Source organism: Xenopus laevis, chromosome 9_10S (genome assembly GCF_017654675.1).
Source record: "Xenopus laevis strain J_2021 chromosome 9_10S, Xenopus_laevis_v10.1, whole genome shotgun sequence".
Lineage (NCBI taxonomy): Eukaryota > Metazoa > Chordata > Amphibia > Anura > Pipidae > Xenopus > Xenopus laevis.
The window spans coordinates 45,329,424-45,355,276 of record NC_054388.1 but is presented as its reverse complement, the minus strand read 5'-3'; the positions used below and the strand labels follow the sequence as shown (position 1 = coordinate 45,355,276).

Below are 25,853 nucleotides of genomic sequence, written 5' to 3'. Positions count from 1 at the left end.
AGCTCTGTTGGTAATGAGAAAATGTGATTATGTTACACTTTGGGTACCCTGTAAATGTTATTGTTGTGTTGTAATCAGATTATATCATCATTGCCAGAGTGTCCATTCTAGAGAACAAGTTGATAAATAAATAGTTGCATTTCCATTTTTTTTTTTTACTAAAAATATGATTATAAAACATGTGCCTAATACATAAATAGTACTGTTTTGTACTGAATGTAGCAAAACATTTCTTCAAAGGAACTAGAACTTTTCTTTTTAATCTTTCTTCAGGAATTTGATAGAAATATTATGTGAGCTATAAAGCATATTTTTTATTGTTACACAAAGAAATACTTAGGAACAAGTAACAGCATGTGGGGCCGATAAAGGGATAGACAAGATTGGCCTTTTAGCTAAAAGGCTATGGAACATTATGCTTTTGCATTGCTGTTAATGGCAAGTGATAACATCAAACTTAAAGGAACTACAACAGCTAATGGTTGTCCATTTAGCCACAGATTGAAGACAGTTTTAAGCTCGGAAGACTTGTGTTTTTGGGGAACTGGTTGTTGGTCAAGTGATTGTTTACCAACTGATGCAGTTTTTGCCAACAATTACACAGGTGCTGTGAATTGAGCCGAATCTCATGGTAAAAACGTATTCAGCAATTGTGTTTTGTCAATAAACATGTATCATATTGCTTGACCACAAGTACCAGGTTCAGGCTGACATTTGGCCTGTGCTAACAGACATATGTTTTGGACTTCTCCCAGCTACAAGATTTGTTCAGTGTATTTTTTTTGTTCCTTCAAGGGGAGATTAGTCGCCCAGCGACAAGTCTTCTTCAGGACTAATCTCCCTGAAATGCCTTCCCGCTGGCTAGAATATGAATCGCAGGCGGGATGGCACTCAGATCGTTTCGTTTTCTGAGGTCGCCTGAAGTTGCCACATGAGGAAACAGGAGACTTCGGAAAACCGAAGCATTCTGAGTGCCATCCTGCTGACGATTCACATTCTAGCCAGCGGGAGGCCATTTTGGGGAGATTAGTCGCCCGAAGAAGAGGAGATTTGCGACTAATCTCCCCGGAACACTACGTGTGTCACCTCCCTAAAAGCAACAGACAACATCTGCAAGGCAAGGTACTTTTCTACCAATGCCCTAAAACCCAAACTCTTTGAAATAATCATCTATAGATAAGATGTAAACCATCTCCAGACAATTTACCTCTTAGCACCAGTGCAATAGCATCCCAGCCCCCTCCCTAACCCCATCACTGGCGTGAGAACTGGCCAAGGCTAGGAAAGAACATTATTTCTGAATATTTATTGTGGGGCAAAACAATTGGACATTTTTCAAATAGAGTAAATGTCTAATAGACAGATGATAGATAAATAGATAGATAGATTGATTGATTTACCTAAACATTTGCATATTCACAGTTTAATAATAAAACAAACAGTGGTGTACTCTTTTGCTATATATATACATTTTAAATATTATACGCTTCTTTAGAACTGTACATCTTAATTTATTTACATTTTCAGTACTAATAACCAAAAGAAGCACACAGAGAACTGTCATATTATTGAATACTTTGTTGAGACTGTATTAGGTGCTATAAGTGACCTTCCAGCAAACAATGGATGAATTTGTTTGTGGCTTAAATGGTGTCCAGTGGTAGTGTTCTGTTGCAGAACTTGACTTCAAGGACCATAGATGAACATTTCTAGAAAAGTTGGTGAATTTACTGACAGAGATGCTAATGCCTTCATTTTAATTAGCTGGAAAATCCTTGCAAAGTATCTCTTTTAAAAAAACGTGACACTTTCCTTTCCACTTATCTGAACTTTTACAATAAACTCAAATAAAAATGCATGAAAATGGAATAAATAACAGTTCTTGTTTTTTTCAGCTTTCTTTCACATCATAAGAGACAATTTTTCCAATAATGACATGATGTAGAGACCATGGCAATCTGTCTGACAGGTTTAGAAGGGGTTCTCCATTAATGTTGGAAAGTTCAGGCATGAAATATATTAAGCAACCTGCATATAAAATTCACAGCTGCACAAAAACAGTAAATTGCTAAACCCAATAATGAAGGGTATAAACACCACAATGTCAGGAAGGCTGATTTATCAGTTTTACAAGTCCACATTTTTCAAAACTTGATTGTGAAAGGTATTTTAACAATTACTAGCATATTTATGGTAAACTAGAACTGGAAAAACTTCATCATACTAACTTTTCTTTAAAAATCTTGATTGCAATAAAAACACATTTTCCATTCATTTTTTAAAACTTAGACTTAAAAACTAATTACAATTAAACAAATTAAACAAATGTAACAAATTAAAAGAAGCTTGCAAATTTTATTTGCTAATTTTTTTTTAATTCAGCTTTTTAGGGTTTTTTAACTGAATTTTGCATTTGTAAAATTAGTATTAAAAAAAATTTAGTTTACCACGATTTTCTTGAATTGTGTAAAACCTATGTTCATAGGCAGTGGCACCTGTTGCTTATTAAAACAAAAAAATCCATATGTTTAGCCAGGATCTAGCATATTTGTATAAAAACTCAAATAGAGAAATTTCATTAAGCAAAGTTAATGAAAAATAACTCAAATTGCATTTTAAAATTTTACAAAAAATTAAATTGTTGAATGTTGTAAATGAAGCTCACTTTGACTTCTATACATGGTAGTTGCTGAAACTTTTCATCCAGATATTCGAGTTTTTTTTTAATAAAAATATGAACATTATGAACATTATGAAAATTATGAAAATTATGAAAATTATGAAGATATGAAAATTAGAATTTGGAAAACTTGAATTAAAAACTAAGAGTGTCTTTTTTGGTCAAGATATTCTTGAATTGTGGAAATAACGTGTTCTTGAAATTTTTTAAATAGACTTTCTGGGTCTCAACTTTAATAAAGTACCTGTGGCTTTTAAAGGAGAACTAAAGCTTAACTAAAGAAGTAGGAATGTTGTACATTATGTTTTGGTCTTCTATACCAGCCCAAGGCAACCACAGTCCTTTAGCAGTAAAGATCCGTGCCTCTGAATATGCCCCAGTAGCTCCACATCTTCTTTTTCTCCTTTAAAAATAAAACATATATTGCTGCAACTTGTGTTAATTGAGCAGGTGCCTTCAATGACCTAAAAGTCGACAGACATTTTTGATGTACATTGATTCATTTAATTTCTATACATGCTTTGGATTTTTACTTTTTTTTTTTTGGATAAGATACGCTTATGAGATGGACTGAGATATAGCTATCTAGACTCTTTGATATGGCCAATGGTACAAATAATTCAATCACCCAGTTCAATAGTCCTTTAATGGAGAATTAAACCCTACCCTACATAGACCCCCTCCCTCGTCCCCCCAACCTGTGTTACCCCAGGCAAATGCCCCTAATATTTTACTTGCCCCTCCATGTAGATTCAGGCATCGGAATTTATCTTCTGCCACTTCGGTAGTCTTCGTAATGAAACTGGCGGTTTGGCAATTTTTGTAAAATTTGGTGCATACGCAGTTGTTGCGAAACAGAAATTGCTCCAACTGCACATGCACCAACATGCCGGTCTCATTACGAAGATTTCCGAAGAGAACAAGATGGCGCCCGTGAACGCCAATGCCTGAATGTGCACCAAGGGGTAAGTAAAATGTTATGGGCATTTGCCCGGGGTAACATTTAGGCTGGGGGGAGGAGGGAGGGGGTCTATGTAGGGTAGGGGTTTTTTAATAGGTTGAATTCTCCTTTAAGAAGGACTGCACAAATGTGTTGCCATTGCATCACACTGGCTGGAATATTTCTTATTTCTGTGTCCTGGGTTTCTTCACCACCAAACATTAGTTTTTGTTATGTACTTTTACCAAATGTAGATAAGAGACGGCTATCCCTGTGGTTTTCAGTTCAGTGGGTTCATAAAATGACAGCATCATCTATCTGAAAGTCATTAGATTTTAGATCTTCAAGGGTTTCCTCTATTGTTTCGCCCATTGTGAAACCACCGTCACTACTCTCTGACACACTTCCTCTTGCAAAATACTGGACAGGACGTTGTGGGTTAAAATCTGTAACCACATTGACCTTCACATTGAGAAGCTGAACACTACTGGGTTGCTTGTCCTCTTGGTAGAACCCATTTTTTCTGATTATCTTGTTCCTTGGGGGCTTTGAAGTTTTTGACTGATGCTTGACCTTGTTGTCAATGAGATAGCTTTGGCATGGAAAATAATGTAACAGTAAAAGGTTCCACTGTCTCCGCAGCTCTGTACGTACCTGTTAATGATGAGGAATATTTTAGCCTAATACTTGCCAGCAATTTAGTGCCACAATTTCTATTATGCATTTTTTTGTTTATCCGGTTACTGTGAGAGAACTGACACCCAAGAAAAAAACACAATTGCCTGTTGTTTCTGTTTGATAAAGGTTTGCTCTTTATCGTATGTGACATTTTAATTATCTGTTAATGCAGAGTAAAATAAAAAGAACCTAGTTATCATTAAGTTCATTCTATCTTTTCTGTGGATAAGAAACTACTCAAGATCTTATTCAATTGCAGTGAAATGATATGCCACACAGGTTTTCAGAAACTCATGAAATGACCTTTAGAAATCAGTGTTCTCTACACAAAGACAAGGTCTAGGGTGTTAACAAAAACTGTAAATAGGTTTGAAGAACCGTATGACAGTGAAATGGTCTTTTAATTTGTATTTTAAATGTTTTCTGTAATAAAGGTTAAGCTAAAAAGTTCCCACTCACAAGAGGCAAAGATTTATACCATGTCATAATGGGCATAAAGTTGTATGTGGAAGAGAGTAAAACTATGAATTGCATAATAATTTCCATATTATAATTTACCTTCAGAAGGATTCCAAGGGCGCAGGAACATTGTAGAGTAAAATTGATCTTATGCCCATGCAAAAAAAATTGAAGGTGGGTACTGTGTCCTATCCAAAATAGACTGATTGAAAAGTTCTCTACTTGCTTGCTAAATAGTAATATTATACATATAAAGGGAGTTGTTTCGAATGAATACATTATAAACAGGCTCCTCTATTGTAGGCTGCCATGACAGGGTTTTAATTCCTCCCTCTACGTAATACCATGACATTATGGGAACTGTATGGGAGGAATTCACAAAAGTGGTGATATTGAGACAAAATAAAAGTGGAGATAAAAATGGCCCACCAAATTCACGAACCTCTATCTCCACTTTTGTGAATTTGTCTTTTAAACAGACAGTTTTCACATTTTGTATTTCTCACAACATTTTAACGATTTTTTTTCTGAATTTGGCTTTAGCTTACTTAACCTGTCAGTCAGCAATCAAATTGGAATTTCCCAGGGGAGGGGGGTTATTTTACCTAGAAAAATATACATATTTTTTCCTAGGCTTTCTAAATCTGCCTACATGTTTGTATAATTCCACGTCTGTAACAAGATATGAGGGTCTAACTACAAAAAATGCTATATTGCATAACATAGGGATTTGTATCAGAAATATGTATCAGAAATATGTTTTATTATTTTAGGTCAAGTGTCTCAGTGCTGCTAAAAGAAAATAATGGTTGGGAGGCTTTACTTTTCCTTTAGATTATATAATATATTCACTCAAGTTGCTAATATTTCCTCATTCAATAAGCTAAAACTAGTATAATAATGCAAATGTGTGTTAAAATGATATAAAATACACTTTTTTAATCAGTGTTTTATTTGTTTTGTTAATGAGGCTGTTACACCAATAGGGTTAGACTTGAGTCCTGACTATAAAATGCTAATCCTTATTTGATTGACACAGATCAGAAGTAATGTACGTGATGACGTCATTGTGCTTTGGCGCAAAGTTTAAATATTTAAAGGGGCTTCGAACTGAAACTTATTGCCGGTTGTTAGGTTTATTTGATTAGTTCCTGGGTGCAATTTTGTCAGTCAATTATCTGGTTTTTGAACCCTGCCTGTCTGACTCTTTTGAATTCGACTATTCTCTGAACTCTGCCTATACTGACCCGGCCTGTCCAACTATTCTGAACTCTGCCTGTACCGACCCCGGCCTGCCCGACTATGATTTATCGTCTACTCATTAAAGCTGTTGTTGCCTTCCATGCTATCCTTGGTAACGAGCGTGCCCCTTTGCTCATTCAGAACGCTTGCTTTGCTCCTCTCAAGTTAAGACCTGGCGGCATCTGAGTAGCTGAGGGCTCCTCCTGAGGCCAAAGGCGGCTAATACAGGTAGAAGATTGAGCCGTGACCGGGAGCTTAGCACTTGTTCTGAATTTAGGGAGCCGTACATGACAGCCATGAGTGCTGCAGTACCTTAAAGGAATTGTACAGTACAAGAATAAAAACAATAGATAGGCTTTGCAAAATAAAAAAGAAAAAGTTTAAAATATAGTTAGACAAAAATGTAATGTATAAAGGCTGGAGAGACTGGATGTCTAACATAATAGCCAGAACACTACTTCCTGCTTTGCAGCTCTCTTGGTTTCCACTGATTGGTTACCAGGCAGTAAGCAATCAGTGACTTGAGGGGGAGCCACATGGGCCATAACTGATTGCTTTTGAATCTGACCTGCTTATTAAGGATCAGTTACAAACTAACTGAAAAGTTATGTGCCATGTGGCCCCCCCTTAAAGGAGCTGACTAACTCAGAGTTAGAGAGCTGAAAAGCAGGGGGGAGTAGTATTCTGTCTATTATGTTAGACATCCAGTCACTCCAGCCTTTATGCATTACATTTTTGGCTAACTAACTATATTAGAAACATTTTTTTTATTTTGCCCAGCGTATCTATTTACCCAGTTTTTATTTTTACACTAAACTGTTCCTTTAAGGTTACTCATATACTGTATGTAAACCTGCTCACAATAACCAGAAAACTGAAGTGAGATTAGGGGACGAATGTTGTATTCTGTATATTCATAATGGATAAGAAATGAAAGCATTAAGATAACAAATAAAGTATGTACTTACTTCTCCATTGGTAAAACAATAGAAAGTGGCAACCAGAAATCCCTAAAAGAGTAAGAGAAAAAACATATTCCTTTAGTTCTGACTTTGTTCTCCTTACTTCTATTTTAAAGTTTGAGGAAAGAAGAAAATCTGAATAACAATCTGCTGATTCCCTATCTCTGTTTTATGTTATGACGGATAATTAAAACATTACGTTTTAATCAGTATTTAGACCATTACCTGAAATGAGTCGAATGTCAGCTGAATGAAGAGCCAGATATGTCGCGTCACTCCCTCTACCTGCTCATCTGTAATAAACATGAACACAACCTGGTGCATCGCCAGCAGCGGAATCAATGCGAGCGTGGCTCTCGCTAGTCTGTTTCACAGAATAAAAGCAATACAACACCTTACAAATGAAGAGGATTCATTATAAGAATCGTTATATCTGCGGGACAGTCCCAACAGCTCAGCCTGCAGTACTGGGTTTCTTACTTGAAATTTCCTGACTTTCTCTTTGATCTCCTGCACTGACTCGAGAAAAAGATACAAAGTTCCCGAAACTTCATTAAAATAAGAACCTTTTTGGCAGAGAGCCCAGAACAGGCAGCAGCTGCAGATACATTTGTAACAATTTAAAATAAGCAAAGAAACAATTGTAACTATTTAAGATAAGCAAGTCTCTTGGGAGAACTGAGACTAGCAGTTTAAAGGGCAATTTCACTTTCATTAGCAAAACTGTTATAACCCATAAAACACTGCACTAAAACGCCCAGAAATGTGTTCAAACTTTCATAACCTGCCAAATTTTATAAAATGGACATTAAAATTAGGTGGTGTCCCCATAAAATGGGTGTGGTCAAACATGTTGCCATGTTATACACTTCATAAGTTTTTGTACCTCTTTTAATTTTTTAAATGTTGGGAGATATGCTACAACTACAACCAACTACAACTTTACAATATCAATAAATCTGTCACACAATGTATCACCAAGGAAGGGGCTTTGGCTTTCACTGACATGGGCTGCATTTTAAAACTGAATATTTCTGTAAGGGGTCCAAAAACCCTACAAAAAAAATGTGCACAACAGAACTGTTTAGCACTTAGTTAATTTGTTTCCTGTAAGACAGTATTTTCCAGGAACATTTCTTGCTCTGCTACTGCAGAGGGAACTAATGTTCACAGCTGAGGTAGGAACTTTTACATGATGCACCAGTTCCCATGTGCAGGATTAAGTGAATGTCTCTGTTGGCATTCAGGTAGTAATCCATAGCCTAATGTTTTACAAACATGTTGAAAACCATTTATATTCCACTGCTAGTGATGGGTGAATCTGTGTTGTTTGGAAATTTACAGAAAAATCCATGAAACTGTGAAAAATTTGCGAAACGCATTGAAGTTAGGGTTGCCACCCGGCCAGTATTTTACAGGCCTAGCTGGTAAAACACCTGCCAATGCCGGGGCCAGTATTATAAATTTACCGGCAATGAAGCTGCCAGTAAATTTGTAATACACCTAACAAAAGCCCGTGGCCTGCCCCCAACTCACCTTTTTTACCGGCTTCTTGTCAATCGCAGCGCCAAGATTCCGCGTGCAATAACTTCAGTATATAAAATATGGCATGTTTATCCATATTCGTTTTTTGGTCCAAAATTTGGATGCCAGCGACGATTGACTTTAATGGGCGCCAGCATAAATTTTGAAATCTGCGTTTCGCTAATTTTTCAGCAGTTTCTTGAATTTCGCGAAATTCATGGCGAAACGGGACAAATTCACCCATCACTACTTTCCTCTTTTGGATTTACTTATAAAGAAAGGGGGCTTACTGTCTGACCATGGGAAAGAGAGCAACCCATGAGCATGAAGTACAGAAAATCAAAGATCTGTACCTGGAGTTTGGGTACATTTACCCAGACGGTGGCCACAGTGTGGGTTGTATTTTCATCATTGTCTCAGTAGGTACCACAAAAATTTTGTTACACTACACTGTCCTTTCACCTTACCTGTACTTGCAATCTGTGTACTTCATTTGCTGAGCTTTCAGTTTGGAGTACAGGAGTTTCAAAACTTTGATAAATATAAGAAATTTGATCTGTAAGATAAAAAGGTCTCTTCAAATAAACCATTTCTTATATAATTCAGAGCAAAGGGAGGCAGAGGGTTTTTTCACAGGTAAGTCTGCCTCCATATCATTTGTTTTCATCTTTAAAGGGAACAATAATAAAAGTATTAAGCTGAATAAATTTTGCAGGTTTAAGGCAAATAAATAACTGTTTAGATTGCACAGTTTATTTGTGCATAATGCATTCCTAAGGTTTGCTCAAAGGTTTCTTTTATTAATGATTGTGCCAATATTTTTTTAATTGGGGACTAATGCACCATATTTACAAATTCATTTCTGCAGCATTTTACAAGGATGATACATCATTCTAATCAGTCCTGCCCCAGTGAAGATATTATATGAATATTTACTGGTCCAGTGAACATTTTTGTATTGTGTCAATTGTATTTGTATTATTTCTTCTTTATTCTGGAAGCAGGTCCATGTAAAGTTGTTGCACAGATCCTTTGCCTTCCAGCTGCTATCTCAAAGCAACAGTTGAGATTTCTTTAACATTGCTCTCTTGTTATTGGCTGTCACCCACAGGTGGAATATTATAAATAAGTAAAATATTCAAAATCTCAAGAATTCAAGTGAAAAAATGTGGGGGCGAATATGTGGTGAGCTTCTATAGAAATTAATTGGAGGCATATTTTCAACCTTCAAGCCATTTTCGAGGACTTTTTTTTCAAAAATATTGTGATCAAGAAAAAGAATCAGGTTTCATTTTGTTCAAATTTAGAAATTGATTGAATTAGAAAATTTATAAACCGACTTCCCATTCTATTTTGACTGCTAAAGGCCAAGTTTGAACTTGATTGACATTGTCTTTTTTATAACTGAGCTACATAAATCCTTAAAACATTGTTCTGTACAGATGCTCTGGAACTCCGCAATACCTACCAATATACAAAGCAGCATGGGCCCACGGATAATCCACCAGATTCCAGGACTGTCGTTTATTCCCCAGCATCTACAACACAGAGTAAACTATGGCAAACTTTACATTAATTTTACATATGCAATTCCAATATTTTATTTTCATAGCACAATGTCTTTGGATTATTGGACGAAACCAAAGCAGCAGGAGGGAATCCTCACAAATGTAGGAGAACACACAAACTCCATGCAGGGCCGCCATCAGGGGGGACAAGTGTCCCGGGCCTGGGCATGAAGGGGGGCCCGGCAGTGCTGAAAGAGCCAAGCCCCCTTGCAAGCATTGTATTGTATTAGTTTAATATTCTATAGGCCCCTGTCACCAATGTTTTTATAAAAAATATTTTTTGGGGCCCCAATTATATTTAATTTTAAGAAGGCCCGGGCACCAATGTTTTTTTGAAAAATATTTTTTGGGGCCCCAATTTTTTTAACTAGTAAGGGGGGCCCTGGAGCCAATGTTGTGTTAAAAAATATTTTTGGGCCCCCAATTTTTTTAACTTGTAAGAGGGCCCTGGCACCAATGTTTTTTTGAAAAATATTTTTGTGGCCCCAATTTTTTTAACTTGTAAGGGGGGCCCTGGCGCCAATGTTGTGTTAAAAAATATTTTTGTGGGGCCCCAATTTTTTTTAACTTGTAAGGGGGGCCTGGCACCAATGTTTTTTTTTTAACTTATAAGGGGGCCCTGACCATCAATAGCTTTTTATAACTTATGTGTGGGGGGGGTTACTTTTTTAGCGCTGATGTCTTTGTGGTCTTTTAACTGTGATGTGGAGTGGGCGGGATCTGGGTTGGGGCTTGAGTGGCAATGTGGGCGGGGCCCAGGGGGCCCCAAAATTTTTGTTGTATGGGGCCCTGTGATTTCTAATGGCGGCCCTGACTCCATGCATATAGTGCCCAGGTCCGAACTGAACTCAGAAAAGAATTCTAACCCTTTCTGAACTGTGTGCACCAGCTGCCTTGCAGACATACTTTGAGCCCTTTGCATTCTGCCATTTTTTTGGTGGATCAAAGACAGAAGACTTCATACCCTGCTGTGAATCTACAAAGAAATCTCTGCCAGGTCTACTATATTTACAAGGTATTTTCTGTGGAAAAGGAGAACAGAGGGGAAACAGTTCTCCAACCCAACGGTGTATTGTGTTGTACATTTTCCTAATAGAATCATGGGTAAACTCTAAAATAGCACAGCACGGCACATCCATTTTCTGATGAATGTAGTGTCACTAAGACAGAGTATAGTTTTTATGTCCCATGGCATTCAAAAATAGAACAATATTGGAAGAAACACTGGAGGCTGTTATGGTCAGATGATGCTGTTTGCAGTATAGATTCTCCCCACTAGATGGTAACAGAATGCCCGGGAACCCTCTCCCAAAACCATATTATATGACTTCCTGAATAAGCGCATGTGCCAGTATAATTTGTTCTCAGTAAATAATAATAACAACAAGCAATAAAACAACAATAATAACAAGCAATAGTATTATTAATATTTATTAATAAGTAATTAGTAGCAGAGACAAGAGTTGAAATTGGACTGAGGGCCCCAGCCAAGTTTCCTTTTTCCATCTGTACTCTTCCGTTGTTGCCGACCTTTGGAATCAGTCTTCTTTCATAAAGACACCAGAGCTCTAACAGTGCTTATTTCTGTAACTATTTTGGGGTGTCTTTTCATATCTATAGCCCCAATGGGAATATTGTAATCATTACCTCTTTTTTGAACAGGATAGCCGCACAATTAGACAGCAATCCTGTAGTTGTATGTAAACTGATGACACTTAAGGGCATATTTTTAAAGGGTCAAATTTACAGTTTATGGGAGTTTATAAAAATTCGAAATTCAAAAAATCACCAATAGAAATTTATTAAAAAATTTGAATCTTGTAAATTCGGATGAATAGGATCGACCTGCAAGCTCTAATCAAATTCAAATTCCATTCAAGTTTTTTCACCAAAAAAAAACAAAAAATGTAAAAAAAAATAAGTACATTTTTTTTCAAAAGTTCACCAAACGACTCCAATTTGGTTGTAGGAGGTCCCCCCATAAGCTAAGCTAAAACATCAATTTGGCAGGTTTTAGATGGTGAATAGTCAAATTTGAATTCTTAAAAGGACAGTACTTGCTAAATTTTGAAATTCGAATTTCGTTTTTTTTAAATTTGAATCTAATTTGGACTCTTCCCTAGTTGAATTACACTAAAATATACTCGAAATCTGAATTTTAAAATTCAAATTTTCAATTTGACCCTTGATAAATATTCCCCTTAGAGAAGGGACATTATACATACCCCTTTGATTCCAAAGTGGTTAACTTAATTGCTGATTCTTTTTGCTTTCTCTAGTCTGAGCCACCAAATGGTAAAAAAGGGCTACTGATAAATCATTACGACATGCAAAAAATTGTATTTAAATTTAAATTAACGGTGTGTGCCACAGTCATAAATATAGATAGAGTGTAATCCTATAAGCTGCAAGTGTGGGGGAGTAGAGATCATTGAAGAATTTCCCTGATGAATAAATGAGGATCTATCAGAGGTTAATTGACATATAATCAATATGACTCGACCTAAAGTGCTCTGTCTAAGCAATATGTTAACGAGCCCTCACTGAAAACAAAAATAACTCAATGTCCCAATTGGTTAGAGATGCACTCAATCCATTAATTTTGAAATTCAGTCAAATCCTGAAGATTTGGCCAAAAACAAATCTGAACCCTAATTTGCATATGCAAATCAGGTCAAGGAAGGGCTAAAGAGAACTGTTAGCTGCATGCACAATTAAATAATGTATAACTTCCTTGTTTGTGTGACAAAAAGTCACATGATTTTAAGGATTCAGATTCGGTTTTGCCAGACATTTGGATTCGGCCAAATCCGAATCCTGCTGAAAAGAGCGAATCCCAGATTTGGTGCATCCCTGGTTCATGTGACTTTGAGCCCAAATTATTTTGGTTTCTTTCCTCAGTGTTGAAAGTAATGTATACAAATATTTATTTGATTATTTTTTTAGCATCAACTGTAGAGTGGGACTTCCTCTATTACTGTACATAGGAAGTGATTTGTTTTCAGCTCAGACTGGCACCTGTTAAAGTTCACATCAAAGCTCAAAGCACAAAGCACTCTTTAAAGGAACACTAACACCAAACAATTTAAGTGTTTTAAAATAATTAAAATATAATGTACTGTACTGGTAAACTGGTGTGTTTGCTTCAGAAACACTACTATAGTTTATATACCGGTAAACAAATTGCTGTCTAGCCATGGGGCAGCCATTTCCATCACAGGATACACAGTAGATAACAGATAAGCTGAAGTTTCCCATTGAATACTACAGAGCATACCTGCTCGATGTGTATCCTGTGCCTTTTCTCCTTTTTCAGCTTTTAATGGCTGCCTCCATGGCTACACAGCAGCTTGTTTATATAAACTATTGTAGAGTTTCTGAAACAAACAAGCACAGATTTTACCAGTGCAGCATAACAGTATATTTTCATTACTTTAAAGGGGAACTATCGTGAAAATGAAAATGTAATATAAGCTTTGTCATATTGAAATAAGAAACTTTCTAAATATAATCAATAACATGTTCTGTACAGTTTCTGAAATAATCAAGTTAACCTCCACATTCCCTCTCTCAGCATATGTTTCTCTCATTCTGTCTTCATGCAGGAGTTGGGTGTCAGATAGTCATTGACAGTTAGATCCAATATATCTTACCTTTTGCCTAGAAGATGTATTAGAGCTCACTCTATTAAAATCACCAGATATTGTGTCTCTCTACATGCAGGGTTTGTGCAAAAGGCAGCTATTTTGTTAGATTTTGTTTGTACTGGAATTATTTATTTGAGTGAGCTCTAATACATCAACTAGGAAAGGAAGGGAAAGGAAGGGAAAGGAAGGGAAAGGAAGGGAAAGGAAGGGAAAGGAAGGGAAAGGAAGAATGAATATCTGACACCCAACTCCTGATTGAAGAGAAACAGATGCTGGGAGAGAGATAGTGAGGATAAACTTGATTATTTCAGAAACAATGCAGAATTTTTAATTGATTGTTTTCATTTCAGTATGATGAAGCTTATATTAACTTTTCATTTTCGAGATAGATGCCCTGTAAACCCTTTTTGGTGTTACTGTTCCTTTAGATATTCAACAGTACAACCTATTGGCATTTACTGTATATAGCATGATAGTTTATAGGGGTCAGTATCATGTAAGACTACTGGTTTTAAAACTTTGTGACGCATAAATGTTTTATAGATTAGACATTTAAATCATGAAATAAAAATTATATTATGTATGACTTACCCATTATTTTCATAGTAGAGTCTTGCTATTACCCAGGATGTAACAAAGAGGAGCGGAAATACTGTGGAGAAAGGTATACAAGCTTCAAGACACTGACACAGGCAGGTCATCTTAAGGGGTACACAGTACAGTAATAGACAAACCCCAGTACCTATCCTCTACACACACAGATAAGTGTAGTCAAAGAATCAAAATGGGCATTTTTATCCCTTAAAAACTCCAAAATTGGTTGAAACATTCATTTTCAATAAATCTGCAACATTTCAAATTATTGTCAAAAATTGGAATTTTAAAAATCTTGAATTTTGAGAATAGATTTCCCACTGACTTGTACAGAAACTTGGCATCATTTTGAGCTTTTTTTGAATTTGAGTTTGGAAAACGTTGAAATTTGAAGGTAGTCTTAAATTGCGTTAAAAAGTCGATATAGCAGTAAGTCATCGTGAATATGTTTACTACTTGAGTTGTAGGGAATTTCCTGGCATTTCATTAACTAATATTGTGTAGCTTACATTGGATATAATAGAAAATGTTGATAGCATTTAAGGTGGTAGGAGGAGGAGGCATGACTTCCACCATTTTGTGGACACTGCTATTAAGTCTTGCATCATCTCAGAATCTTGTTTGTGCATCAGAATGGGGGACCCGATGTCCATCCCCATGCCCTGGCTACACAATTAAATGGTGAAGAGAACAGGGGAATGTGTGAAGAGCAGTGATATCTAGGAAGTACTGATGAGTGAAAGTAATTGTCTGTCCCGCCTCTAGGCATAAAGGAAGGGTAGACAATATTTGATTGACAGCTGAGATTTTTAAATGAGCTTACAACAGCTATGAATGCTTTAATAAAAAATAGAAATTGGATCACTTTACAGCCTTTACCAAAATATTATAGTTTTCTATGTTTCTATGACCAACATTTTTTCAGGTGACAAATCAAAATTATTTAAAAATAAATTAGGTCTCATATAAATTTGCAGATAGTAGTGTTAAAGTTTCTATGATCAAAATGTTTTCAGGTGACAAAATAAAATTACTTAGAAATAATTTGTATTAAATATAATTTTGAATTTTTTTTTATAACTCTTTGAACTTCAACAGAGTCACTTCAACTATAGAAGACAGAAAACATCACTCCAATTATTGGTTGAATTCTATATTTTAGGCCGTGTGAAACAATAATCGTATTACATTTCATACTTCCGTCACTGCATTATATCAATTAAATTAACCTTTATATAGATTTTTGGGATTTATCCCAGACTCCCAGTTTTACATTGTAAAAAAAAAAAAAAAGTTTAAAAATTCCCATGTTGCTAATAAATCAAGCAGATCTTTGTCATTGCGCTTAACGGGAATGTAAAGTCAAAAAAATAAAATCCAATTGTTACTTTCTTTAATGAAAAAGAAACCTATCTCCAATATACTTTAATTAAAAAATGTTTACCGTTTTTATAAGAAACCTGACTGTATGCAGTGAAATTCTCCCTTCATTTACTGCTGTGGATAGGAATTGTCAGATGGCCCCTAACTGCTGAGCAGGGACGCAATCGTACTTATGAACAGCAGGGGGAGCCCCCATCTTACTTTCCAGCCATGTTTGTTTTCCTGTAGAGCAGCCGGCGACTGTATAGAGATTTGCATTGGATTTTATTTTTGCCTTTACATCCCCTTTACTGTTTCCAGTACGTTTCAGACGTTTGCTTGGATTTTCATATTTGCTGCACGCTATAAACTCAACTCAACTGAAAGTATGAGACCTTATCCTGATATATGCTGTCATATTGATTTTTCTGGTTTATGTGAAAATCAAATAAATATTTTGAATTATAAGAGTTTCTGCATCAATGATATTATTGTAATGAATGTTTTTCTAATTCTTATTTTCCACTTCACCACCGACCACACTAGAATTGTTAGTCCACAACAGTTTCTGGGCAGAGATTGTCTTCCACATATACCACATTGGCACTCAACTGATTTATATTTTCATTTACAGATTCATAATTTTTTGGACCAGTGGATAAATATTGGTCGGTAGAAATAACCAGTAATATACTTACACCAGCCAATGAAAAGATATTTCAGCAGCAATCCCTTCTCTGAAAGCACTACGGTAACTACGATCGTGTGGAGGTAAATGCCTTCGACAAAGAGCCAAAAGTAATTTGCACCCACGAAAAAATGCAGGAACACTTGAGCAACTCTGCACGAAGTAGATACCTTAAAAAAAGGTAAGTACATGATTTCATGATAATATCAGTTAAGATATATTCAACACAAATAAACTAAAACCCAGGATTTGGCTAAAATCTGTACATTTTTGTTCAACATTTTTAGCATTCAGAGAAACCAAATCTAAAAGCCTAGAAAAAGAAGGTTATACATTTCTGATGGCCATGATTTTTTCCCGATAGATTTGACTTTGGTCAAACTTGAACATGCAAATTAGGCTTCTGATTAAGTTGAACTGAATCCAGAAATTCTGAAATTTACAATAACTCTAGTTTCTGCCATACTCTGCCTGCCCTATGCTACCTGTGTTTGCCATACTCTGTCTGCACTAGGCTCCTATTATGCTGTGTGTGCCATACTCTGCCTACCCCATGCTCCCTGTGTGTCATATTATGCTGCCTGTGTGTGCCATACTCTGCCTGACCTACTCTCCCTGTGTGTGCCATACTCTGCCTGTGTGCACCATACTCTGCCTGCCTATGCTTTTTGTATGTCATACTCTGCCTGCCCTACCCTCCCTGTGTGTGCCATACTCTGCTGGCCCTATGCTCCCTTTGTGTGCCATACTCTGCCTGTCCTGTGCTCCCTGATTGTGCCATACTCTGCCAACCTGTGTGTGCCATACTCTGCCTACCCTGTGCTCCCATTGTGTGTCAGCATGTATTCCGGCACACTCCTGCCACCAAAGGGCACCCTCACATCGACTTGCAGCAAAATTGTTGTGCGTGCATTCTGACGCCAAGATGTTTTGGCACAGGAATTCCTGGCACATGAGCACTGCAATAGAAGCTAAGGCTTGCAGTTCTTTGCAAAATGATCTGTGCCTTTTCTGGTAAAGACTCTGAGCCTTATTTTTCTGATTGATACCCGTTGCTAACTTCTGCCTGTTCCCGTTATTGAATGATCACTACCTGGACTAACTTCTGCCTGTTTCTTGTTACTCAAAAAATAAAAATTTGGATCGCTCACTCTGTATACGAAAACAGTTTTATTAGTCAAAAAAAGTTACGAAATCAAATAATTTTCCCTTGGTTTCCACTGTGAACCAGTTTTCATAAGGGACACACAGTGAAAAAATAAGCAAATCAAAGGCTGAACGAGAATAGTGTAAACAATGGTTTTATACCACTTTTTCTCTTTGTTACATTGTCCTAGGCACGAAAGCATTGCGGCATGTGACGTCACTACCACTGCCTGTAAGTGTGTGTTATATAGTAACGTATTCTGGGCTGTGATCTGGAACGCAAATGCGTTCCATAGTGTTGTTGCTTCCTATCTAGGGATAATGCAAGGATAATAGGGGATATTGTGGAACGCAAAAGCGTTACATCACACTAGTGTCTGTTGTCCATGATAAAAATTTGCATTAACAGTAATATAATGGAGCATATTCTGTCAAAGACAAAAATAAGAGCATAGTTATTGGAAATTGAACAACGGACAATACGCTCTGGAGGATTGGAGCTGCTGGCTAATTACCACTATTTAACATAAGGCCAATATCACATTAACATCAATACACTTGTTAATAAATATAGCAGACAGTTCAAAACTTCTATGGGAACTACCCCATAGAGGTAGTTACTTGATCAATGCCCATGACTCTTAAAGAGAAAACTGGGTGTTTGTACTCATTACAGTGTTGAACCAAAAGGAGTGGTCTACTTCCCAATTCTAATAACACTTTTGTGTTTAAGAAACCTATCTTTCCATTTTTGTATTGTTTTCCCTATGTAGTACAGTCCACAAGGGCAGATAATCACCTATTCCACATGGGTCAACTGGCATGTAGTTCTGTATTTTATATCAAACCTTTGTAGGGTGCGTGGATGAGAGAAGGATGTGCCCTGTATCATGCACATCCTTCTCTCATCCATACACCCTACAAAGGTGAATAGATGAGAGCAATTATAACACCAAAAATTACCAGGTTGAGGATTGGAAAGAAAATGGGGAGTCGTGTAGTGAGACTTGTTATTAGCCTTAACCAGTAAATACTTCAAGTTTCTATCACGTTTATAAGCAAACATAAGATGACTTTTGAAAAGATAGGTTTCTTAAACACAAAAGTGTTATTAGAATTGGGAATTCAATTGGTTCAACACTGTAATGAGTACAAACAGCCAGTACAAACACCCAGTTTCCTCTTTAAGAGTCATGGGCATTGATCAAGTAACTGCCTCTACGGGGGATGTAGAAATACATTACTGCTTTGGAGAGAAACAAAATGGATTTTTCGTCTCGACACTGTGACACTAAGGCCTTAATGATTCTCTTAATTTATCCTGCTTCTTACAGACCAAATAAGGCCTTTTATTTTCTCAGCCCACGAATGTACTATAAGGCTCCTTCTCTCTCCTTTCGGTTCTTTACATGGAACATCATTCTGCTCTCCCGGCAAAGCTGGGTCTACTGCTGTAGATCTTATTATGAAAATATATGACAGTTGAAATATATGATTTTCATATATGATTATGTAACTTTTTTTGACTACTATCCAGGTTTTTCTTTTTTGAGTATATACACATGGGAATACACAAGGGGGGTTGTGGGAGCACCCGCATTGCTAAGTAAAAATATATAGAAGTATAAGGGAAGTGCTACTGGCATATCCAAATGGGTCAGTGCACATTCCCTGGGCCCCTGTCTAAGTAATTCAGTAGATATGCAAATGCATGTGTTAACAAAGACAGGGGTTTTTAGTTACAAAGTTATGATCATAAAGTTGAAAAGCCACCATACCACGTCAAGGTAAACCCCATATGGCAGTCCCTAACTTGTTTACCTACCAGTCATAGTATTGAGGATCTTGTGTCTCTCTGCATAATAGCATTAGTAAAGTAAAAAGTAAAAGTCTGCTGAACCTTGGTTTCTGGAGGGCTAAATCCTCCCCCACTGCTGAATTGCAGCTTTTAAGAGAGAGTGATTGCCCAAACCAACGCCCATTTTTGACAAAAATGTATAAATATAGTGCAGTTAAAAGCATAGGGCCACTATTAATTAATAGGGGTGGGTATGGGGGGTGCTACAAGCCACAAGAAGCTTAGCCAAAGCTACAGGCTGTAAAAGCAAATACACAAGGGGGGTTGTGGGAGCACCCGCATTGCTAAGTAAAAATATATAGAATATAAGAGAAGTGCTACTGGCATATCCAAATGGAATATCCAGGGAATGTGCACTGAGCCCAGACCTGTTCCCAATCTCAGGTGCTGGTTCTCCTGTGGTACTTGTAGGAGAGGCTTCTCGCATCTCTTGTGACTCCTTGGTCAGGTATGGAACAGTATGTGCCATATTATGCTCCCTGTGTGTGCCATATTATGCTTGTGGTACATGAGCCGGGTTTGTTCTGGGGGTTTGTTAGTATTTGAAAATTGCTGTTAGGGACCTCTATGGTGTTTAACTATGTGCTGGGGGTGTTCTGTTATCCACAGGGGAGAATGAGGCATATGGATTTAAGGTTATGTCCTAATATGGTTTCTTTTTTTCACATGAGTAATATGTGATATACCTGCAGTGAGCACCAACCATTTGGTTTCTTGGGTTGATAGTATGATTAATGTGCACATATTTTTTTTTTTTTATACCATGGGTGTGGTTTAATAACAGGGATTAGTCAACACTGACTTCTGTTATCGGCCTTCCAACATGTAGGCCACAGAAGTTGGACAGCACTGATCTAATTTATATGAAGTGTAACTAAAGTTTCAAAAAAAGCTAAAAATGTGGAAAAGGGTTTTCTTGATTTAGGATGAAGCTAGAAATGATATATTGCAGGCCTGGACAATAAATATAAATGAAGAACAGGCTATTTACCTCTGATGTAAGATAAGACATCCAACCCATTTCATCAGTATGCTTTTTTGAGTAAGTATTTTTGTAGGCAATATCTTTTATGAGGACAGCCAATGCTTTCATGATAAAGGAAGCAAACAGGTTCATGTGGATATAATTTCTTGTACAATGAAGTTTTCTGTGGATTTGTAGAAAAAGAATAATTTGCACAGGTGTATCATCAGCTGCACTTATATTGTCCCCATGATATATTGACCACACCCCTATTTATCATACCTTTTTATCTAAGCTTTTTCCATAGTTCTATCTGGGTAAGGGAGTTACATGTATTGCCTGTTAGAAATCACAGATTTTCAGACATCCCTACATTTTGCCCTAAACATAAAGAGACAACTACAAAAAGATTCAATCATTTGTATATCTGTAGAAATAAGGGACTGTAACAATAACATGCTCCATGCCTTTCTATATCACCATATGGCATGTTACTCGATGATAACCTGACACAAGTCATTAAATATGATTTATATATTGTCTTGCTTGAAGAATCTACGGTAAAATTGTTATGGCAACTTTGTTCCATTTGTCATACTTTTCTATTTCTGATTGTTTCACAGTTGTGAGTACCCACCTGAATATAAGGAGAATAACAAGGGCCAGAACCAGTGTCCCAAGTGATATGGAATATCCAATGGTATAAACGATTTGTAGAGCAGAAAGCAAGGCATGTTCTTTTTCCTATAACAGGATGAGGAAACCTTATTTAATAAGCAAAGCCATATAATTATTTAGGTTAAGTCTATCTTTTTCCAAATGTAGAAGGGTCATTTGTGCACGGTACTTATACTCTTGATGCAAATATATTAAGGTTACCTTTGACTGATATTGACCTATGACTTGCGTACTTGCAGCTGACAGACTTGGCCCTAGTAAAATTCTGTCTAGAGTATACAGTCCAATTTTAGTCTCTAGTAAATGGCCTTAAGGAACAAGAGAGAGTAGAGAAAATTTAGCAATATGAATAAAAGCAATGATGGGTCTTGATTACAAAGATAAGATGAGCACGTTGGTCAACTTTCAATTGGAGCTCAATTGCTATGCAGAAATAAATAAGGTAACCATACTTTAATTCAACCTCTTATTTAAAAAAAACCTACCCCCCTACCCTACATAGACCCCCCTCCCTCCTCCTTCCCAGTCTAGCTGCTACCCCGGGCAAATGCCCCTAACCCTTTACTTACCCCCTGGTGAAGATTCTGTCCAACAAAGTTCATGGCAGCCACCTTCGTCTATGTAGGGTAGGGGGGTAGGGTTTTTTTAATAAGCGGATGAATTCTCCTTTAAGAGAAGTGCTAGGCAGATTTTAGGTGGTGTGTGTATATTTCACTAGTCATGAAAAGTTACATGCACTAGCTCCAGGGATTCTACATTTTGTTTGTCAGTTTTAGAAAGCTGGATATTGGGTCCCTGGAGTAAATGTAGAGAGAGCATGGTGGGCCCTCCATTCTATATACCAGCCAGAGTTGGCAGGTGATCAGCCAGGTTGTTGCTTAATTAGTATGCAGTTGTGCAGGTACAAAAGGCTTCAGTTTGTGAGTCTGGCTGCCTGTGCCTAGGGAAGCAGGAGCTGCAAACAACTGAGAGAACCCACTTTAAATTCGGTAAGTTTTTCCTAAAAACTGTGTTTTGTTTGTGGGGCAATAGGCAATAGCTTTTACATGATGGGCACAAATGTCTTTTTTTCTAATGGGGTCATAGTTATTGATGCAACTGCAAGTTGAGTTCAGATGTGTCTTTTTAATACAAATCAGAAAAATGGTACTACGTTACTTTAGTTGGGGCATACTGTACTTTTTCTGCAATAAATGCAACTAAAAGCCTTGCACCATGCTAACTTGTATTGGCCCAAGTTCCTATATGCTGTGCTTGTTAAAAGGTTTTTCACTCCTTACCCACTCTGCACTGTGATTTAGATATTTAAACAATATCATTGTTCTATGGCAATGGCATACCACCATGCCAGGAATATATACGCTGATACTATTATTTACCATTATATACAGCATCTCCATGCAGTTAGCTAATCAGCAGCCAAACGTTTCTAGTGATAAATTCTGAAAAAAGTATTCAGTGCAGTACCGTAACTAGAGGGGGGCGTCACAGCGTGACGCGCAGCCTAGCACCCGCCCCCCTCCGTACGTCCCGAATTGCAGGGATTTTAGTGGCGCACGGCGCTGCCAGGGGGCCCTGAGGGGGTGCAGGCCCTGGCCTGCTCGCACCCCCTGCTCCCCCGGTAGTTCCGCCACTGATTCAGTGCTCAGGCAAAGGACATCTGGTAGTTTAATTAGCCCTGCTTTTCTAACATAAGATCACATAAATATGATTATACTGTAATTCCATCCCTCATAGAAATTAGACTTGAAAAGCAGTTTATAGGTGCTAAAAATACAGGTATGGGATCTGTAATGCAGAATGCTCCAGACCTGGGGCTTTTCGGATCTTTCTGTTATTTGCATCTTTACACCTTCAATCTACTAGAATCATGTACATTTCAAAGAAACCCACTAGGCTGATTCTGCTTCCAATAAGGAGTAACTATATCTTACTTTGGATCAAGTACTACTGTTTTATCATTACAGAGAAAAAGGAAATTATTTTTAAAAACTGTGGATTATTTGGATAAAGTGGAGTCTATGGGAGACGGCCTTTCCATAATTCTGAGCTTTCTGGATAACGGGTTTCTGGATAATGTATCCCATACCTGTAGTGTGTCATTAGTGGGGCAATAATGTGTACGAGGGAACAAAACATAGAATGACCAAGAATATTTTGATGCATGGGCACAATTTTAGAAATGTAAGAACATTTTGTAATAATTTTGCAGATAGGTTAAAAAAGAAAACATCTGCAAAATGGGTTAAAAACTTGCTAGAAAATCTAGAAAAAAACAGGTTCACATTTTTTACAGTCTACAAATGGGTTTAAAATGCTATAGTTTAAAATATGATTTCAGACAACACTCACATTAAAAGTCCTCCTGGCACATCTAGACTACTAAGACCAAAAATAAGTTTAACAACTATCTGTCAAAAGTCTGGGGGCAAGTCTAGACAATAGTCTAGAATTCCCTCACTACTAGTAAGTCTAGGCACATAGATTTATCCCCCTATTTCGTAAATAATTGCCTTACCTGATATAATTTCCTAATCCAAGTTGCTATTCTATATATCAGCATATTATCTGGGCCAACAATCCATCTACCACTGAAGTAATCCTAGAGGCCCGAGAGATGGATGTTGGAGAGAAACAAGACAGACTCACATTTGGTTTGAAGTGATTATTTGCAGAACATTCCTTGTGATTCCGCCAAATGCTTGTTGAGTTTTCCATCTTTTGCCAAACTCCCTCGTCAGAGCAGTATCTGTATACAAGCCCGGTGCTTCCTAAAAGTAAACATGTCTTTTAAGATGAAAGTTCAACACACACATTACATTTATTTTTGAGCCTCCAAATGTTCCCTGCGTATTTGCTTGTTCCTAAAAGAAGAATTTGGCCATTTATTTAACTGGATTTTACAGCATAGCCGTTTTTTTATTTTGCCTCTGCCACTGAACAGAATTATAGGTATGACGTATGAAGTGTTCCGTACTCAAGTTTTAAAACACCCATTAAATGACGGTTTCAATTTGCCAATGAGAAGGAATGCATAACAATACAATGAACACATAACAGAAGATCTCCCTGTGTCGAGCAAGAACTGGTTACTAATAAGAATTATTGTTCCAATTTTTATTACCCAAATTTTCTTGGTGAATTCTACATATAGTTCTTTCCTTATTTCATCTGCTTATCGGCCTTCATATTTATGTACTGGAAAACCAGTCGGATGCATTTAATCATGCCTATTCATGAGAATTTGTTGGGATTTGGAGGTCTGTCTCACTTTGTACAAGCAGTCTTTATTTTAAATGAAAAGTATAATGCTGCAGAAACACATGCATGTGTTTGGTGCTTTGTGTTAATTGATTCTGGAGATCCATTACATGTACAATTGCATTCAGTTAAGTTAATCTACTGATCATATTTAGCAATTTCATATGTTCCAGAAAGAAGCCCTATGAAGCGAGCCTGGGATAGGTGGAGCAAAAGGGGCCATGATTGAGGGATTAGTAAGAAAACTAGCGGGGGGGGGGTCATTATAGGAGTTGCAGTGTGAGGGAAAAGAGAAGCTCTTACCCTTTAAATAGCAAGGGAGATAGTGTGGGAACCCCTTTTTATCTTGTAACTCCACGGGAACAGACAGCGTCCCTCCCTCCTGCCTTGTGGGGACAGTTTGGGAGATGGTATGTTGCAGCTTTTGGCATAGTGTGGCTGCTCTTCTGGGTAGCCGAAAAGGGGGCGGTATTGTTACGGTGAAGTGGTGTTGGATAGCCCTGGGGCTAGGTCTAGGGGCCAGGAGGCACAGAGGGCAAGTAAGTAGGTGGTGGAGGCTTAGCCTTATGCTGGAGAATGGGTTTTGGTTAATTGTGAGCAGTTGGTAAATGTTATAAGGCTAGTTGCCTTTCCACCCAATATTTTGTGACTGTGAATATTTACTAGGTTATGAAAATTGAGTCACACTCAAGTCATGTCCCATAATTACAATAAGCTCTGCAGCTCCCTCTGCTGGGAGCCTTTATGTAAGAGGTGCCCAGAATTAAACATATAAATTAGGCATCTTGAAGACTGAACAACTCTGGGCAGACTTATCATAATGTGAGATATGCTTCTAACAATCACATAGAAATGAACAGACAGTGGGTAAGGTTTTATGCGGTGGGCTCTAATTCTGTCCCTTAATTTAGCATTCACCCAAATTTCAGCAATTTTTCTGTTTATGTTTAAATTGATAGTTGAGTTTTATGCAGCAGAGACCTACTTATATAGATATTATATATAGATATTATTTTGCGGAAAAATGCAAGATTTATTCTTTGAGTTGGTTTTGTAAATCAACTTCCTGCTTTGCAGCTCCCTAACTTTGAGTCAGTCAGTGACTTTAAGGGGGGGGGGGTCACATGGGACATAACTGTTCAGTGAGTTTGCAATTGATCCTCAGCATTCAGCTCAGATTCAAAAGCAACAGTAGTGACTCATGTGCCCCAAGTGCCTTAAGTTACTGCCTGGTAACCAATCAGTGAAAACCAAGAGAGCTGCAAAGCAGGAAGTAGTATTCTGGCTATTATGTTACACATCCAGTCACTCCAGCCTTTATACATTACATTTTTGCCTAACTATCTATATTAGAAACATTTTTTATTTTGAACAGTCTATCTATTTACCCAGTTTTTATTTTTTTGGTTCCCCATTCTGGTGCATACACAAGATTTTGGGGTGATACACAATTGTAATCCTAATAACAGTGTCCACAAAGTGGCTCCTGCCTGCTTGCTGTGATAATGTAATTCCACGACTGAAGGAAACAAATTAAAATAATAGATATAGCGCAATTAAAGCTTATTTTGCTCAACTAACATGATAGAAAAAAAATTGGAA

The 25,853-nt window shown here is 37.2% G+C and overlaps 1 protein-coding gene across 1 annotated transcript in view; it reads right to left on the bottom strand.

Moving 5' to 3' along the window:
- Window positions 1-3,686: 3,686 nt before the first annotated feature.
- Window positions 3,687-25,853, bottom strand: part of glp2r.S (glucagon-like peptide 2 receptor S homeolog) — a 47,936-nt gene continuing 25,769 nt past the window's right edge. The window contains exons 4-13 of the mRNA XM_041578812.1: window positions 23,640-23,761; window positions 20,950-21,056; window positions 20,340-20,496; window positions 16,355-16,514; window positions 14,292-14,352; window positions 9,954-10,023; window positions 8,953-9,041; window positions 7,187-7,325; window positions 6,968-7,009; window positions 3,687-4,274 (exon numbers count right to left, since the gene is read on the bottom strand). Coding sequence (XP_041434746.1) covers window positions 3,915-4,274; window positions 6,968-7,009; window positions 7,187-7,325; window positions 8,953-9,041; window positions 9,954-10,023; window positions 14,292-14,352; window positions 16,355-16,514; window positions 20,340-20,496; window positions 20,950-21,056; window positions 23,640-23,761 — 1,307 coding nt within the window. The 3' untranslated portion in view covers window positions 3,687-3,914. The remainder of the gene's footprint in view (window positions 4,275-6,967; window positions 7,010-7,186; window positions 7,326-8,952; window positions 9,042-9,953; window positions 10,024-14,291; window positions 14,353-16,354; window positions 16,515-20,339; window positions 20,497-20,949; window positions 21,057-23,639; window positions 23,762-25,853) is intronic.